Source organism: Papilio xuthus, unplaced genomic scaffold (genome assembly GCF_000836235.2).
Source record: "Papilio xuthus unplaced genomic scaffold, Pxut_1.1 DF827777.1, whole genome shotgun sequence".
NCBI lineage: Eukaryota > Metazoa > Arthropoda > Insecta > Lepidoptera > Papilionidae > Papilio > Papilio xuthus.
Window position 1 is genome coordinate 5890053 of NW_013530872.1, and position 17073 is coordinate 5907125.

The 17073-nt window shown below is 31.0% G+C and overlaps 5 protein-coding genes across 5 annotated transcripts in view; 3 read left to right on the top strand and 2 right to left on the bottom strand.

The window, feature by feature from the left end:
- Positions 1-447, top strand: part of LOC106115899 (matrix metalloproteinase-14) — a 126452-nt gene extending 126005 nt beyond the window's left edge. The window contains exon 12 of the mRNA XM_013309540.1: positions 79-447. Within this exon, the coding sequence (XP_013164994.1) occupies positions 79-341 (263 nt within the window). The 3' untranslated portion in view covers positions 342-447. The remainder of the gene's footprint in view (positions 1-78) is intronic.
- Positions 448-3736: 3289 nt separating this feature from the next.
- Positions 3737-8740, top strand: LOC106115876 (probable RNA-binding protein 19). Its single transcript, XM_013309498.1, has 15 exons — positions 3737-4018; positions 4107-4469; positions 4691-4921; positions 5126-5239; positions 5420-5600; positions 5738-5826; positions 5999-6104; positions 6259-6450; positions 6709-6870; positions 6966-7069; positions 7142-7633; positions 7713-7915; positions 8018-8134; positions 8323-8431; positions 8504-8740. Exons 1-15 carry the CDS (start codon positions 3980-3982, stop codon positions 8708-8710), a joined length of 2709 nt encoding a protein of 902 aa, XP_013164952.1. The 5' UTR covers positions 3737-3979; the 3' UTR covers positions 8711-8740.
- A 468-nt stretch (positions 8741-9208) lies between these two features.
- TM9SF3 (transmembrane 9 superfamily protein member 3) lies at positions 9209-12023 on the bottom strand. Its single transcript, XM_013309499.1, has one exon. It carries the CDS (start codon positions 11926-11928, stop codon positions 10201-10203), a length of 1728 nt encoding a protein of 575 aa, XP_013164953.1. The 5' UTR covers positions 11929-12023; the 3' UTR covers positions 9209-10200.
- Positions 12024-12293: 270 nt separating this feature from the next.
- Positions 12294-15330, top strand: Nle (notchless protein homolog 1). The gene is made up of 10 exons (XM_013309628.1): positions 12294-12535; positions 12627-12784; positions 12858-12994; positions 13174-13348; positions 13573-13747; positions 13890-14034; positions 14119-14308; positions 14527-14690; positions 15000-15126; positions 15262-15330. Exons 1-10 carry the CDS (start codon positions 12392-12394, stop codon positions 15272-15274), a joined length of 1428 nt encoding a protein of 475 aa, XP_013165082.1. The 5' UTR covers positions 12294-12391; the 3' UTR covers positions 15275-15330.
- Positions 15275-17072, bottom strand: Sas10 (UTP3 small subunit processome component Sas10). The gene is made up of 2 exons (XM_013309629.1): positions 16920-17072; positions 15275-16755 (listed from the first exon to the last, which is right to left on the bottom strand). The coding sequence occupies exons 1-2, from the start codon at positions 16934-16936 to the stop codon at positions 15369-15371; spliced, it is 1404 nt and encodes a 467-aa protein (XP_013165083.1). The 5' UTR covers positions 16937-17072; the 3' UTR covers positions 15275-15368.
- Between the last annotated feature and the right edge of the window lies 1 nt (position 17073).

The following is a 17073-nucleotide window of genomic DNA, read 5'->3' on the forward strand; positions in this document are numbered from 1 at the left end:
GTAAACAGTATCTAAAAAAGTGTAATAAGTATGCGAATATCTGGAATGTCTGTACTGAAAGGAACTATTTTGTTGCAGGTAAAACATACTTCTTCAAAGGTAGAGGTTATTGGAAATTTAACGACCTACGTATGCGAGTCGAGCACGAGAGGCAATTGCCTTCGGCGGCATTTTGGATGGGCTGCCCCACAGAGCGGGCCGGCAGACGGGAGCCCTTCAGATCTCTACCTGCACCAGGATCCACGTTACGTTCGCCCAGCTCTGCTGCGATATCCACACATAACAAAACATTCTTAAATTGCGCTTTCATTGCAATAGCGACAATCATACGATATTTTTAATAATTACTAAGTATTAACATCTAATGACGGAATCTAAAGTGTGTAATAATGTTATTTATAAATATAAAATACATAAAATACTTCTACTATAAACAACTTCAAAAGTTCATAATATTAAAATAGTATTAATCTTGTAGTACATTATCTATTAATCTCGATTTCGTATTTTTATAATTATAACAGGGCTTATATAGGTATAATGGTATTAATTTTAATCAGTGTTTTTCAATGTGGACTAATAAATCATAGACAAAAATGTAGGCACAGAATAAGTACTGTCAATGTCACCTATAAAAACAAGTACATATCGAAGAATGTCTGAAGAACAAATTTAGATATAATTTTAAATGAAGCGCAAAAAGTATAAACCGGTGTAAGTATTAACTTATGTCCGCGTCCACGTAGTTATACATTAGGATAATTCTAGTTACGAGGCATAATTTTAAATGTTATTTGTACATTTTGATCTCAACATGATTGAGTGCTTGGTTTTTTATGATATGTAAGGTACATAACACCATTTGTTTAGCTTTTGTACAGTTTGTGTTGTATTAAAACTAATAATTATTCATTCTATGTAAATTAAGGTTATAAATTAATGAGTTAGGTAGTTCACTAGTTGGCGTTGAAGCTTGTGTTTTATTGTACTGAATAAAATAAGCATAATATACATTTTAAAACATTATACACATATTATTTTATGTAAGTACAATTATTAACACTAAGAGTGACTTTACTTCAGTTTATATTTAAAAGTAGTATTTGAAAAATCCAAAGTCGTAATGTTTTCTCTTTTTGGCCAAATCTATTCTCTGAATATAATAATCTAGGAATTTTATAATTTTACTTTCCAAATAATATAGCTCAGCTTTTAATGAGTCTCGTTTAGTTTTATTATCTCGAAATCTCTGTAAACAATCTACAAAACATCTAATCTCAATTTAATTGAAGAAATTAAAAAACTAAATGTTTTTCCTATTGTTAATTTGTTTCTTATTACAAAACGCCATCTAGTGGGAACACATGTCTTTAGTCTCCAAATATTTAGCCAAAAGTAGTTTGTACATTACATGGCTATATAAAAAAATTAATATTAGCCACAGATTTATCCACAAGTTTGCCTTAGTAGAAGTTAAAGGTTACCTTTAAACATTTCTTATGTATATTTAATAGAATTTAGACAATTAAATATAGTTCTATATCTCTTATGCTGGTTAAAAGAGGTACACATATTCTGTAATTTGTAAATTGTATTAGTCAGACATAGTTATCGTAAAAATGGTAATTTGTAATCATCAATTTTATAATAATAGCTTATAATTCAAAATATATGGCCTTAAGAGACTTGTAAAATAAATTTGACATATAGCGACTGTATGTGGTTTGCTTGTGTTGCCAATTAATGAATGAAAAATAACGGAAGCCCGTTGATAATGATAATGGTGCTTAATATAGTTAGCTCTTGTACAGAATAAATTCAACTTGGTATTTTTGTATCTTGCTGTTGTGTCCATTCTAATCATGAAAATTAATTAACAGCTCATTTTAAGCTCTTTCTTCCATATTATCCATTAGCTATATTCTACTTCGCTAATTGTATATGTTAAGATTCTTGTGCAATCAGCAGAAATATAAATTACATTCATATTTACATAGATTATATCGACAAGTAAATTGATAAGTATAGTTGAATCTGTATAAGCAAGTCATTGTAAAGTCACAATCAACCACCACCATAAACGAGAAATTCGTGTTAGAAAGAAACCTCTGTAAACGAAAAAAATATCAGATCACCCTCGCTTATCCAGGTTTGGCTGTATATAAACATTATGTTATGTAAAATAACATGTGACTTGTACTTTAAGCATTTTTATACCTCTCAAGTCGCTCATTATTTTAGTATAGAATATAATAGGCGTTTTTACAATATCTTTTGGTCACAAATAATTTAATAATAACTGTGATATTTACTTTTATGAAAAAGGCCAGTTATTGGCATTAAAAATATATCAAAATTTTATCCTTGTCTAAAATAATGTACTCAGTAAAATAGTAAGCAGTTTGCAGTTTTTAAATCTTAGGTAAACATGTTTAACTACTATAAGCGTAAATAAAGAAATTTCTACAAGTTGTTGTCTTTTATTTACACATAAAAATCAATCTGATATGCTAAAACAGTAATATCTATCTTGAAAATTAAATATGAGAAATCTACACTAAGGACTTACCTATACCTATCACCCTGTCCAATTAAAAAATAATCCTTGTAATTAAACTATATATAAGACAAGGATCCGGCAAAGTATCCTTCCCTAAATTTTAGAAATAATCTCCGATAAATATGTACAATAATAGAGATAATAAAGCTAACTGTGTTAATAGATATTAGGAGACAAACATATTTCCATATGAGTTTGCACATGAATCATAAGCAGGACAAGTTTTCCAAGTTTTTCAGTCACTGAGAGGCTATGAATAATATGATTCACACTCTTAATAATTTTGTTTATTTTCTTTTGATATATATCTAGAACAACTAATAACTGACCCATCTGTCCTGTTCCAAGGTAGAACAAATACCAAATATTCTTACGTTATCAGAATTGTTTATAAGTCTTACAAAAGTCAGAGTTTAGAGTTTACTAAATTCACAAATTTATGTATAAATTATTTTCAAAGAATTTAAATGCGATTAGTACAGTCTCTATTAGACTATAGTAAGCACAAATAATATGAAACAAAATAAATATTAACTTCTAAAAAGGGAATTAAAAAAAGACAAATAATTTGCTTATTTTATTAATATACACAATTGCTTACCTACGCTCTAAAAATAAATAATTTCAACTGCCACCATTATTAAATCCTAACTTAGACCAGTCTTCTTTAGCCATTAGGTTATTCTCCATTCTGCACGCTAAATATTCTTTTGCTTCATCTCGGCATAAAGAATTGTTATTATTGTTATTAAATAAACATTTCATAAATCTCGTCATGCTTTTTTTACACACTCCATCATGATCTAAAGGAAAACTGCCTTTATCTGGTGGTGTTGGTATGAACGGTTTTTGACCAAATGTCATAGCATTAGACATTTTGTTTGTTAACTTTTATTCGACTTATCAATATATCTTTAGTGATCTCTTTATAGTGTAAACTTTCGTTTGGTTTAAATTATTTATTCACAACACTCTTTTTTTAATCAGCTGGTTTACTTGCAATCAATGATTGATCTGACATTTAATCTGATAACATCTGTCAATGTCAATTAGTGAAGCTCACTGGATACCATCGACAATTACTTCTTGAAAACAGACGGAAAAAGCAACAAGCGATCGTCAGTGTATGCTCTTTGATATCAATAACAAAATGTCAATATCCACGTGTGACACAATGTCAATTACAAAAAGTCAAAAAGCTCTCATAAGTTGATTTTTGTGTTTACTTACTTTGTGATTGCATTTTAAGCCAGATATAAAGTATAAGATACCAAGTGCATTGTGGAATAAACCCTAAAAATACGATAACAAAACCTGCATTTACTCTCCGAATACAATTACAAGTTTTTATTTAAAAAATAGTTAATTTATCAACATGTGGATGTTCCTATTTTCTTAAATATATTTTTTTATATATTTATGATGTCTCGGCTCATAGTCAAAAATTTGCCAAACAAAGTAAGATTGACTTACTATATAAATGCAGTTTTAAATCTAAAACATTTTAGCATTAATTACGTTTTAAAAATAAATTATTACTTATTAGGTTACAGTTGACAAACTTAAGGATATATTTTGTCAAAAAGGCGAAGTTACTGATGTCCAATTGAAATATACGAAAGATGGAAAGTTTAGAAATTTTGGCTTCATTGGATACAGGACAGAAGAGCAGGCTTCTGCTGCAAGGGAGTACTTTGATGGGACATGTGTCAATTCTATGAAAATAAATGTTGAATTCTGTGCAAATTTAGGAGATGAAAAGAAACCAAGGGCTTGGAGTAAATATGCCACTGATAGCTCAGCCTATCAAAAACTAAATAAAAATGAACAAGATACACCAAAGGAAAAGAAACAGAAACTGTCAAGTGCGGAAAGAAATAAAAACAAAATAAGGGAGCTTCTTAAAAAGGTTAGTTACTTAATTTATAAAATAAAAGTTAAATAATGCCTGCTTACACAAAATACATATCCCTATTTATAAACTATTTTTCTTTAGACTACTCGTCTGATAAGTTCAATTTGACTTGCAAAATTGTACTGTCAACAAATATTATTACACAATGCCACTATATTTTTACAAGTTTGGGGATGCATAACATTGCCCTGAATAAAAAAATCTATTGTTCACAGCATAAAGGTGATCCTTTATTTGATCAATTCATTGAAGCTCATGTTAATGAAAAAACATCATGGATTAAAGAAGTGCTAGAGGAAGTTAAGAAAAGTGACAATGAAGATAGTGGTAATGAAGCTTCACAAAATGAGGAAGAAAATATTGAAAGTAAAGAAGAAAATACTACAGTACCAGATGTTGCAAAAAGTGTAGAGAAAGTTGCCAATAAACAAATAAGTGATTTAGAGGTAATTTAAAACTAAACTTATACATACATTAATGTGTAAAAATACTTATTCCTTAACTTATAATTAATGGGTAGATATAAATTATCATTTGATAAACCTCTTTGGGCAATATGCAGGTTTTAGGCAATTATAACAACTTTTTGCAACTCTTTTCTGAATTTAATTAAGATGAAGAAATTAAAAAGAAAATATTGTATATTCCAGTACATGAAGTTACTAATGAAAAAAGTAGATGGCGCTACTAATGAAAAAGTTGTGGAAAAGGAAGAGCAGGAGAAACCCAAGAAAGTCAGAAATAGACCATTATTCTATTGTAAAGTGAGTAAGACTGTGTATAAATGTTTAGACAATAAATAATAATTTGTTTGTTTTTAATTGCAATTATGTTTCTAACTAATACTTATATGTACATGAGGTAAAAGTCTAAGATCTTGTCTTTATTGATCTAGTCCTTATATTATTATATATAATTTTGTATTTTTTTCTATTACTTTACAGATAAATGGATTACCTTTTAAATGTAAAAAGAAAGATATAAAAGAATTTTTCAGACCATTAGTACCATTTTCCTTGAGATTACCCCTAGGCAAAGGAAAGAAGTTGGCTGGATTTTGCTATGTAGGATTTAGAACTGAACAAGAATTAAAGAAAGCACTTGCTAAGGACAAGTTGTTTATAGGTAAATATTTTAATTTTTGTGTTACTGTAGCTTCTAAAGACTGAAAGAGTTTTCAAATCGGTTCAGTAGTTTCGCACCCTATTAAATGAAACATACAATAAAATCTTTCTTTATAATATTAGTTAAAATTAATACAGGAAATCATCGAGTACATGTCCACAAGTATGAAAGCCAGTCCAAGAAAGAAGAAGAGGAGGAACAGATAAACACTAAAAAGCGACAAGAGGTAATAACTATTAATATAAAGTTTAAATTTATCATTTTCATATTAACACATACCATGCAGTGGTATTGTAGTGCCAATTCTTTCATATTGAACTCGCCAGGGGTGTCAGCACACTGAATGTGTTAAATATTGTTTCTTTTTTATTTTTAATGTCATGTGCTCTTGTATTTAGCAAACAAACAATGAAGAAAGTATAGGAGAAAGTGGAAGCATCTTCGTGCGAAATTTACCTTACGTGGTATCTGAAGAAGAGGTGACGAAGACTTTCGAGAAATATGGTAAGATCTTTTTAATTTAGACAAATAAAAATAATCATGCCTAATTTTTTTTAAGTGACATATTTAATGTTTTATTATTCTATAATTGAAGGACACAAAGAGTGTGCTTAAAAAATACGTCTAAAAATGTTTACATGTATTTTTTATTAATTAGGTCCATTAGCCGAAGTCAACATGCCAATAGATCCAATACTTCGTCAGCCGAAGGGTTTTGCAACAGTAACCTTTGTAATGCCGGAGCACGCGGTGAAAGCGTACACAGAACTGGACGGCACATCGTTCTGCGGCAGAATGCTGCATCTCTTACCTGCTAAAACTGAGAAACTGGAGAATGAAGAAGATGACAGTAAGTTTGTTACTTTATTATTCATAATTGAAGCCTAATATGTAAACATTTTGATATTCCTAGTTCTATAGTAAAGTTAAAAAAACTTATAAGTCCTCAAGAGATACGAGACGTGTAGCTTATTTTCAAAATTGAAGTAAAAAAAACTATCAACAATAACATTAAATAAAACATTTTACCCTCTCCTGGTTAAAATGTTAACTTCGATTTAAAAAAAAAATTGTAGTGCAAAAAAGTCACCGTAACTATTTTTTTCAGGCGACCTTTCATTCAAAGAGAAGAAAGCAAAAATACTAAAAGCACAGGCAAAGTCCTCACACAACTGGAACACGCTGTTTTTGGGCGCGAACGCCGTCGCTGACGTCATCGCTGCTAACTACGGCACTACCAAAGAACAACTACTGAATGACAATAATAAAAGTAAGTTTTTTTTTATGCATTGACATGAAACACGCAATTCATACATTTTGCTGACAGTTAGTAATTTAATTTTTAATTTATTCTTTGTGTTATAGATACAAGCGCCGCGGTCAGATTGGCTCTAGGAGAAACTCAATTGGTTGCCGAAACTAAAAACTTTTTGGAGAGTAATGGAGTTTACTTGGATGCATTTAATAAGGTAATATAAAACCTAAAATGTATATGTTGTATTTTTATTGCTAAAAATTCTAAATCATTTTTCTCTTTACAGCCAGCTCAGAAGCGTTCAAAAACTTGCATTCTGGTTAAAAATTTGCCATCCGACACTAATAGAGATGAAGTAAAGGCGTTGTTTGAAAAGCACGGACAAATTGCAAGATTCCTTATGCCTACCCATGGTATTACTGCATTAATAGATTTTATAGAACCGTTCGAAGCAAAGAAGGCCTTTAATAAATTAGCTTATTCCCAATTCAAAGCCGCTCCTTTATATTTAGAATGGGCACCAGAAAATGTTTTCGTCAAAACTATTGATACTAAAGAAATAGAAAGTAAACAAGAAAACGATTCAAATCAACAAAAAGAGTCAAAAACCGAAAAAGTATCGAAAGCCGAAAAAATCGAAGAAGTTTCTAACCCGGAAAAAGTCGAAGAAAAAATAATTGAACAAAAAATGGAAGAGGAAACGGAAGTACCAGAAAACGACAGCACTATATTTGTCAAAAATCTCAACTTTAAGACCACTGAGGGTAATTTAAGAGAGGTAATTTTAACATTATTAAAAAATCTAAATTATAAATTTTTTTTTATCATCTTATTTCTTTATTATTTCGTATTTTTAGCATTTCAAAAATTGTGGAAAAATACACAGTGTTATTGTTGCTAAGAAAAAAGATCCCAAGAATCCCGATCAGTTCCTTTCTATGGGATATGGTTTCGTACAATTTTATAGAAAGACTCAAGCCAATGAAGCACTTAAAACTCTACAGAGTTCAACTTTAGATGGAAAAACATTAGAATTGAAAAGATCGGAGAGAGGAAATGTGTAAGTAGTGATTATACCCTTTTAATATTTTACGAATTAAAATTTCTTTGCGATACGGTACATTAACCATTTTAAACGCATTGTATTTATTATTTGAAACAGAACTGAAGTAAAAACATCAAAGAAGAGCTCCAAAGACACAGTTCAAAATGGAACAAAAATACTCGTAAGAAACGTTCCGTTCCAAGCTAACAGGAATGAACTTCATGAAATATTCAGGTAATTAAAATTTCAAACATAAATCGAAAATCATGAACACGCTTAGGCATATTTTGTAATCTGTTGACAATAAAACATACAATTTAATATATTAATTGCACAAACATTATCTCTTTTCTGATAACAGTATATTAACGTGATTGAAATGTTACATTAGTGACTAATGTCGGTATGTTTTATGTTTGCAGGGCGTTCGGCGAAATAAAGACTTTGAGATTACCTAAAAAACTGACAACTGGCTCAGAACAGCATCGTGGTTTTGCGTTTGTCGACTTTCACTCGAAAGCAGATGCTAAGGTATATTTTTGTACATTACCTATTGTAAAACTTCAAACTAAATTTTATAAATATTTTTCAATTTTGTTACAGTGCGCCTTTGAAGCATTATGTCAATCGACTCATTTATACGGAAGACGATTGGTATTAGAATGGGCAGACCAAACTGATGAAAACGAAGATATTGAGATGCTTCGGAAGAGGACAGCGCAGGCTTTCAATGCAAAGGTTCCCGGCGGCAAGAAGTCTAGAAAGGCAGCTGTGGACGTTGATGATTTTGTTGAAGGCGATAAGGAATAACAATAATATATTTATATTAAGTTGACTACACTAGTGTGTTTTATTTTTAACTAACAGCCCTATTGATGCTATACATTAACACATTTACCATGGGTCTTCAAGACCAAAATCCCTATTTAAAACATGTTTTCATCTCTATTTTATCAAAGATGACAATATATTTCAACAAAGATTTAGGTCTTAAAAACCAACAATAAGTGCCACTACAATTGTCACATTTTTAAGTAAACAAGCTGGGGTCAGTCACTGACACTGAACATATAAAGTATCCCACCACTTATTTGCCCCCTTATCATATAAAATACTATCAAACACTGTTGGTAATACCCTAACAGAATTCTTACATCTTATGTAAGTATGGTGTGATAATACACGTGAATAACGTAAAAACAAAACCAGCTATAAACATATTGTATTATGACTGGAATAGTTAAATAAAACCGCTTTTTGGCAGATTTATAGTTAATAATAAATAGGAGATAAAAAAAAGTACATTAATTTAATACATAGTCACCTTTATTGCATTGATGACATTACAAAATAAACTAATTCTGGATGGCATAAAAAATTACAATTTCTCTCCTAACTCATAACTCATTGATAAAATGAATAAAAGGAAAAAAAGATACAATAAATCTGTGCATCTTCAACATTAGTACGTCAACATTATAATTCTATATTTATTTACTACATGTTATTTACACAACTTTGCAATCCCAAAACATATTGTTACATTATTTTAACTATATAAGCAAAATATGTTATGGGATAAACAAATTTTACAGCAAATAAATCTGTCACAAATCTATGTGAATTGATATTTATTATACATAGACCTGAAATGTAGAATTATGAATTAAATACTCTGGAAGCAGATTAGAAACAAGTTTTATTTGCATTAGAATACATTTTTCATATAATTTTTCCACTACTTGAAGTATGTAATTAAATAAACAAGATAAAAAAGTATATTTACATTCTACAAAACATAAACAACAAAAAAATAAAAGCAAAAATCACTAGGATCTATCAATAGACTAAGATTATGTATGAAGAAATTGCTTCATCACAAAATATACTATCATCATTTGCCAATCATCAAACATACTGTTCTCACTCTATAATTGTAATTCCTTATCATTTACCAAATATTGCTTTTATACTATCAGAACTACATTCAGTAAGGAAAACAATATTCAATGTAAATACCAAAAACATTAAAAATTCATTAACCGGTAAAATGTTTTAAAATCTGACATGTAATTCATTATCTTAACATAATTTAGCCACTAATGAACAAAGATCATTGTTATTCTAGGAATGTCCGAAAAATATATTAGTCAAAAATTTTACTGTATACATGTATTTTTATAATAAAAATTTGGAAAAACCAATTGTCATATGTGGCATATGCATTTTTATGTAATGAATACATAAGTGATATTTATACTAGGATTAATATTTTTGCACAACACCATTCAAGGAGGTTTTCAATCAATTTTAACAGTTGAATATATTTTCCTAACAAATATGCTGGTGCCCACATAACCTACTGTGCCACAAATTATTCCGAGAGCAAGACTGAATAGAGCCATGTAGCCAAAGTAAAATGTTGTTTGAAATAGTCCATACATCTTAGTCTTGAACAGGAAGTAATAAAATGAATATAAATAAACATACAGAGCTGTACTACCAGCAGACAGGAAGCTGGTCCATTGCCAGCGGTAATCCTCTGCATTCAGCAAGAAGTATGTGCACACTATAGTCACACAGATTGTGACAATCATAAGTATCAGGAACACTAGCAGCATAAATCCATAGACATAGTAAATTTTGTATGCCCAAAATGAAGTAAAGATAAAGTACATTTCAATAAATATAGATCCAAAAGGCAGAACACCTCCCATAATTATGATGATAAATGGTTCCATAAACCACTTCTTTTCGGGAATGGGTCGAGGCACAGCATTGATGCGACAAGGATAATCAGGCTGTCCCGCTAAGTTCCTTCCAAGGACTGTTCCAACTAATGTAAGGGGTAAGATAATAAATGTACAAATTGACATAACAGCAATCATACTGCCAAATGGAATTGCACGAGATGCATGATAGTACATTGCAATAAAATTAATAAAGAATGCAGTGCCACAAACAAGAACTGGCAGGAGAAAAGCTGAGAGTAACATTTGCTTTATCCATAGTTTTCCACCCATTCTTGCATATAAAGACCCACCAAAGTAGCCATTCACAGGTGAAGTAGCAGCATATATAAAAATGGCAGTAGAAAGTAAAGAACCTCTTTCTGTGTATAGCTCACCAAAAATAGTGAAAATTATAACAGCTAGAGTTACCACTGTAAGTTGGTAACCAGCACCTACAAGGGCAGAAAATAGGGCTAAGTGTGGAACAGGTCTAAACACATCACCATGCACCTGCTTCCAACCATATTCATCACCTAAATCCTTTTCCAAGTCATCCAAATCATCATCTTTTGAGTATCTAGCATAGTCCTTACGTAGAGTTCTCATAAGAATCATAGAAACTAGGCCAACTAAAAATATTACCATCATAAAGCTGTTGAATATACTAAACCAATGAATCCTGTGTTGGAAGAAGTTTGGATCCAAGTATTTGTCAAAACGATCCTCAAATCTAATGTTGCTCTTCTTCCAATTCACTTCATAGGTAAATGCAATCTTGGCATTAGGAGTGAGTCGCTCTTTATTTTCCGCCGTAAGATTGACTTCGACAATCCTATTACCATTGTAGCCAATGTCAAACTTCTTGTGAGTCCAAATGTAGTGGTGATCGCCATCTATTTCACCTACAATACCCCAAATTGGTAAATCATCGATGTACATCTGATACCAATAATGATTCTTGACTGCATACACCAGTGCTTTGTAGGACTGATCATTTAATTCTATGGCACAAAATTCCTGGGCTGGTACATTATCCTTATAAGTTATGTCCAAACCACTGAACTCCAATTCAACACCTTGTAACGCTTCGGATAAGGTTTCATGGTAGTGGCCGATGGTAACTTTGGTACCGGCACAAAACGGTAATGAAAAATATGCGTAAGTCTCTTGACGATTGTGGTATGGGCCTACGGTATTCATCCATAGGACAACTTGTTCTCCATCTTTATACGTATGTGTATGTTCATCACAGTTTACTGCCACCCAGCACAAAAAGAAAATGTATTTGAATTTCATTTTATGTTAACGGTATAAAACTTTAATAAATAAAATTATAAACATAACACGTAAGTGAAACGCCGACGTCGGACATCTAAATAATATTGCCATGAGATAAACATTTAATATGTCAAAGATTTTAAAGTGTTCAGTGTTGTCACATTAGATATTGGCAATGATTGTGTTTATGAATAAATAAAAGAAAATACGTATGATCTAATCAAAAGGCTTGGACCAGGAAACTCTGTCTTCTATGAAGTCTATCTCTTGAGTATTACTTTGCTCGTAGACCCCCAGCTAGACCCTTACGCCGCTGCACAAACTTTAAAAATTAAAGGTGTGCCCGAAAATAAGTTTTTGCTTGAAGGTTACCTGAACATAAAATCTGAAAAAAATTACTGTCAAAACAAACGTCAATGTGGTCTTGTTTACATTTGAGGTTATTCATGTTATAAATATTTTTTTATCTAATTGGATAGAAATGGAGATAGACAGCGATTTACCTAGCTCTGTACAGGCTAAATTCAAATCGGACATAGGAGAAGAAATCGGAAGTCCCCTCGATTTGCCATTAAACGTTACAAAAGAACAACTTACACTCATATGTAATGCTCTGCTTCAAGAGGTAAATTATATCTGTGTTTTAGCTTTAATCTAATGTTATTTATTCATTAGTAATATTTGTACGTAATTCTATTGTTTTCGCATGTTTTCAGGAAGATAAACCATTCTTATTCTTCGTTAAAGATGTTGAAATTACTACTTCACTGAAGGATGTCTTGGATACGATAAAAGTAAATTCTGAAGAAGTTGTTGAAATAATATATCAGCAACAGGCTGTGTTTAGAGTTAGACCTGTTACACGTTGCACAAGGTACATATATGTTACTTAGTTATTCTACATTATTTTGTGAAATATGTGATTCAAATTTTACAATTTTTTACAGTTCTATACCTGGACACGCCGAAGCGGTTATATCAACAAGTTTCAGTCCTTCGGGTAAACACTTAGCTAGTGGGTCTGGTGATACAACTGTCAGGTTTTGGGACTTGAATACTCAGACACCGCTACATGTATGTAAAGGTATCCTTCTTTTACATTTTAATAAGAAAAGTCATGAAAGTTAAAAAAAAACAGAAATTCTAATACAATATTGCTCCATTAACTGGCCTTAGAAATATGTGAAATAACAAAAAATAAATCTATTGAGTTAAAAAAAATTACTAGAAATCTCTATCATATTTGTTCTTACAACTTTATAGGGCACACAAACTGGGTGTTATGTATCAGCTGGTGTCCCGATGGATCTAAATTAGCTTCAGCATGTAAGCAAGGTAAACTGATAATATGGGACCCAGAGACAGGAAATCAAATTGGCAAAACTATGATCGGGCACAAACAGTGGATAACTGCATTGGCTTGGGAACCATACATGAAGTAAGTGTTATAATATTAAGTTATATTAATTTAACACCTCACATCTTTCATATATTTAGTGCAGCATTCAGTCCTTTAATGGCCATAGACAACCCTGAGTGAGGAAGTAAGTGTTTATCAAAATCTTTATCAAAACTTATAGACTTCAACACTTTGTAAAATATTTTCCAAATAATTTTTAAGGATGAAAAAAATAAAAATGTCATGAGATATTTTACTTGCAGGAATCCAGAATGTCGTAAATTGGCCAGTTCATCAAAAGATGGTGATGTCAGGATATGGGATACAGTAACATGTTTGACTATTCTTAGTTTAACAGGACATTCAAAAGCAGTCACTTCTGTAAAATGGGGTGGAAATGGCCTTATATATACATCATCACAGGATAGAACTATAAAAGTAAATAAATAATTCAATAACATTAGAATGATATTGTTAATTAAAATACATATATACCTCTCATAAACACTTATATAACTGGAATATGTTATAACATTTAAAATGACAAATTGATGTTACATTTATTCAACCATAATTTTAGGTATGGAGAGCTGATGATGGTATTCTTTGTCGAACTTTAGAAGGTCATGCCCATTGGGTGAATACATTAGCCCTCAGTACAGATTATGTATTAAGAACTGGGCCATATCATCCAATACTTGATAGAAATGAACCAACTACAGATAGTAAGTAACAAAACTATTCACAAAATTATTGTTTTTCTTCTCGGAGTGACTCTTTTTTCAACTCGAACATTGGTATACTTCTAGAAAAGATTTTACAACAACGAGCTATTGAAAGATATGAACAGGCATGTTCGTATGGCGCAGAGCGTTTGGTGTCAGGTTCTGATGATTTTACATTATTTTTGTGGCTACCTGAAAAAGAGAAACGACCTCTTGCTAGAATGACTGGTCATCAGCAGCTAATTAATGATGTTAAATTTTCTCCGGATACAAGGTAAGAAAAAAGATTAGATAATACCACTTTTCCTATTGCATTTTTTTATAGTATATCGGTATGATTTATAGTATCTTAATCTTATAGTAATCTTAAACCATTCTCAACTTTAATACTTTGTCCATTTTTTTTATTTATATAAATTCTAAATTAATCATAAAACTAGCCAATATGTGCTCAAGAATGTTTACAATGAGGTCTTACTCTTCTGTTCATAGGATTATAGCATCAGCATCTTTTGATAAATCAGTGAAGCTTTGGGAGTCAGCAACGGGCAAATTCATTACCACTCTCAGAGGTCATGTTCAGGCAGTGTACATGGTGGCATGGTCGGCAGATTCAAGACTACTCCTAAGCTCTAGTGCTGATTCAACATTAAAAGGTGATTAATAATTAAATAGAGTTTCAAAATTGCTTTAATGTTTTAGTAAAATATTATTTTAAATTGATTCTTTGTATGATGATGTTCCATTAGAGAGACATTTTCAAAGCAATTCTTTAATTGGTGAAGGTTTTTACCCAAAATGCCCATAAAAGTAAATTTAAGCAGTTATTTAGTGTATGGAATTAATAAGAAATAAAAAAAACAATTTACTAATGTTCATTCTTTAATTGCAATAGTGGTAAAATAATGTAGTTTATTATACATTTTTTATGCAGGAATTCAGTGTATTTATTTGTTACATTTTAGTTTGGAGTATGAAAACAAAGAAGCTAGAGCTAGATTTACCTGGACATGCAGATGAAGTGTTTGCTGTAGATTGGTCGCCTGACGGAGCTTATGTGGCTTCTGGTGGGAAGGATAAAGTATTGAAATTGTAAGTGACCAACAATAATTTAGAAAAATATTCTTTTTTCTTTTAGATTATTATTGCTAGCATTATTCTATGTTATGAACTGCTACTTTCATACATTTTAATATTGAATGATTAACAAATGCATATTTGTTTCAGATGGCAACATTAAAACAGGGTTCACATCTAATTATGCTTTATTGTTGAAATAAATCATTTTATAACAAATTGTGTTTACTTTACATTTAATAGTAATTAACAATGGGCTACTTAATCTTTATGCTCTTTTTGACATTAGCCTTTATACCAGAAGCTTCTCCACTATATCTGGCCACTTCTGACCTTGGTTCACGTATTGCTCCCTTCCTTCTTATTTTCGCCTTTCTATATTTCAACTTGTGCTTAACTCTTGGGTTTCGTTGTTCCTTCTTTCTGTGTGGTGTGAGGCCTTTATTTTTAGCAATTTGATAAGTAATTTCGCGCTTTTCTGCAATGTCATCAGTAATAAGATGTTGAGATGATGTAGATGGTTTGTTATCTTCAGTATCCAATCCATCATTGTCTGAAAAACCACTTTCCTCAGATTCAGTGCTCCTTTGGAGACCTGCAGCTTGTGGTCTTAACATATCGTCATCTAACACATCCTCTTCATCATCATCTGAAACTCCAGTATCTCCACCTTCATCTTTTTCCAATTCATTTATTAATTTCAATTTCTTAGGCACATGTTCCAAAGAAAGTTTATCAGACTTCCGTTTCTTGGCTTCCTTCTTTTTGTCTACCACAACTGTGAGCTCTATACTATTATTTACAGCTTCTAATATCTTCTCTATTTGTGGTTTAATTACTTCTAAATAAATTGGTTCCATTTTATTTAGCATTTGCCTGTACTGATATAACCGTTTTATTACTGGATGGTTTTGAATGTTTATTCGTTGACTTTTCAGAAGTAAGTAAAAACTTATATTAGTACAATAATTTAAAATAAGGTTGTAGTTAGTTTTTACAAATTTGGAAGCTGGACATTTGGGTAGTTTGCCTCCTTTTACAAGCTGTAAAACTGGCTGTAAATCATCTTTGGCAACTGTTAATTTATTTTTGAAATCATCAACAAGACCTGCAAACTCTGGACTTTCCTTTTCAAATATTTGTAACTTTTGCCGTTTTGACATATGACTCAAATCACTTTTAATAACTTTTTCTTTTACTTCTTTTTCTTCAGTTGGTGGACTAAAAAATTCTAATGAGAAATCCTCATCTGCAAGTTGTTCAATGAGTCTCTTTTGAATGTTTTTTGCTTCCTGCTCTTCCATAAGAGCATCTTCTTCATCATCACCAAAACCGCCATAATCCTCATCTACGTAATCTGTTGAATAATAGGACTTCTTTTTCTTGCCCCATGCTTTAGAGTCAGGTAAATCATCATCAGAATTTCCTTGGCCTTCTACATCACTATCTGCCATATTTAAGTCGTTATTATCATTTTCTTCCTCCTCTTCAGACTCTGAGAATCCATAAATTTCCTCTTCACTACCAGAGTCATTATGTTTTCGTTTACGTAATTTATCCAGGAGTTTCTTTTCCGATGTTGAATAGTCATCTTCCGAATCAGATGGCTCATAATTTCCTTGAAGATCAAACTTTGAATTGATTCTGTAATAAAAAATGGAAACACTGCAAGGATCTGTTTCGGTAGAATATTTTTGTTATAAAAAAGCAACAATCATGTTGAGTACCAGTTAAAGTAAAATGACTTGAAAAATCTATGAAAGTTACAAGGCAAATCGTGCAATTTATACTTATTAGTAAATACACACCTTATTTTGTCTGCCATGACTAGATAAATAGGAAAAAACTATTCTATTTTGTAAACTGCACACGTCGAACAAATAGGTTATATGTTCATTTTATAAAACATACTACATAATTAACTTTAGATCTTAGATTATAATTTTTTATTATTATTACTAT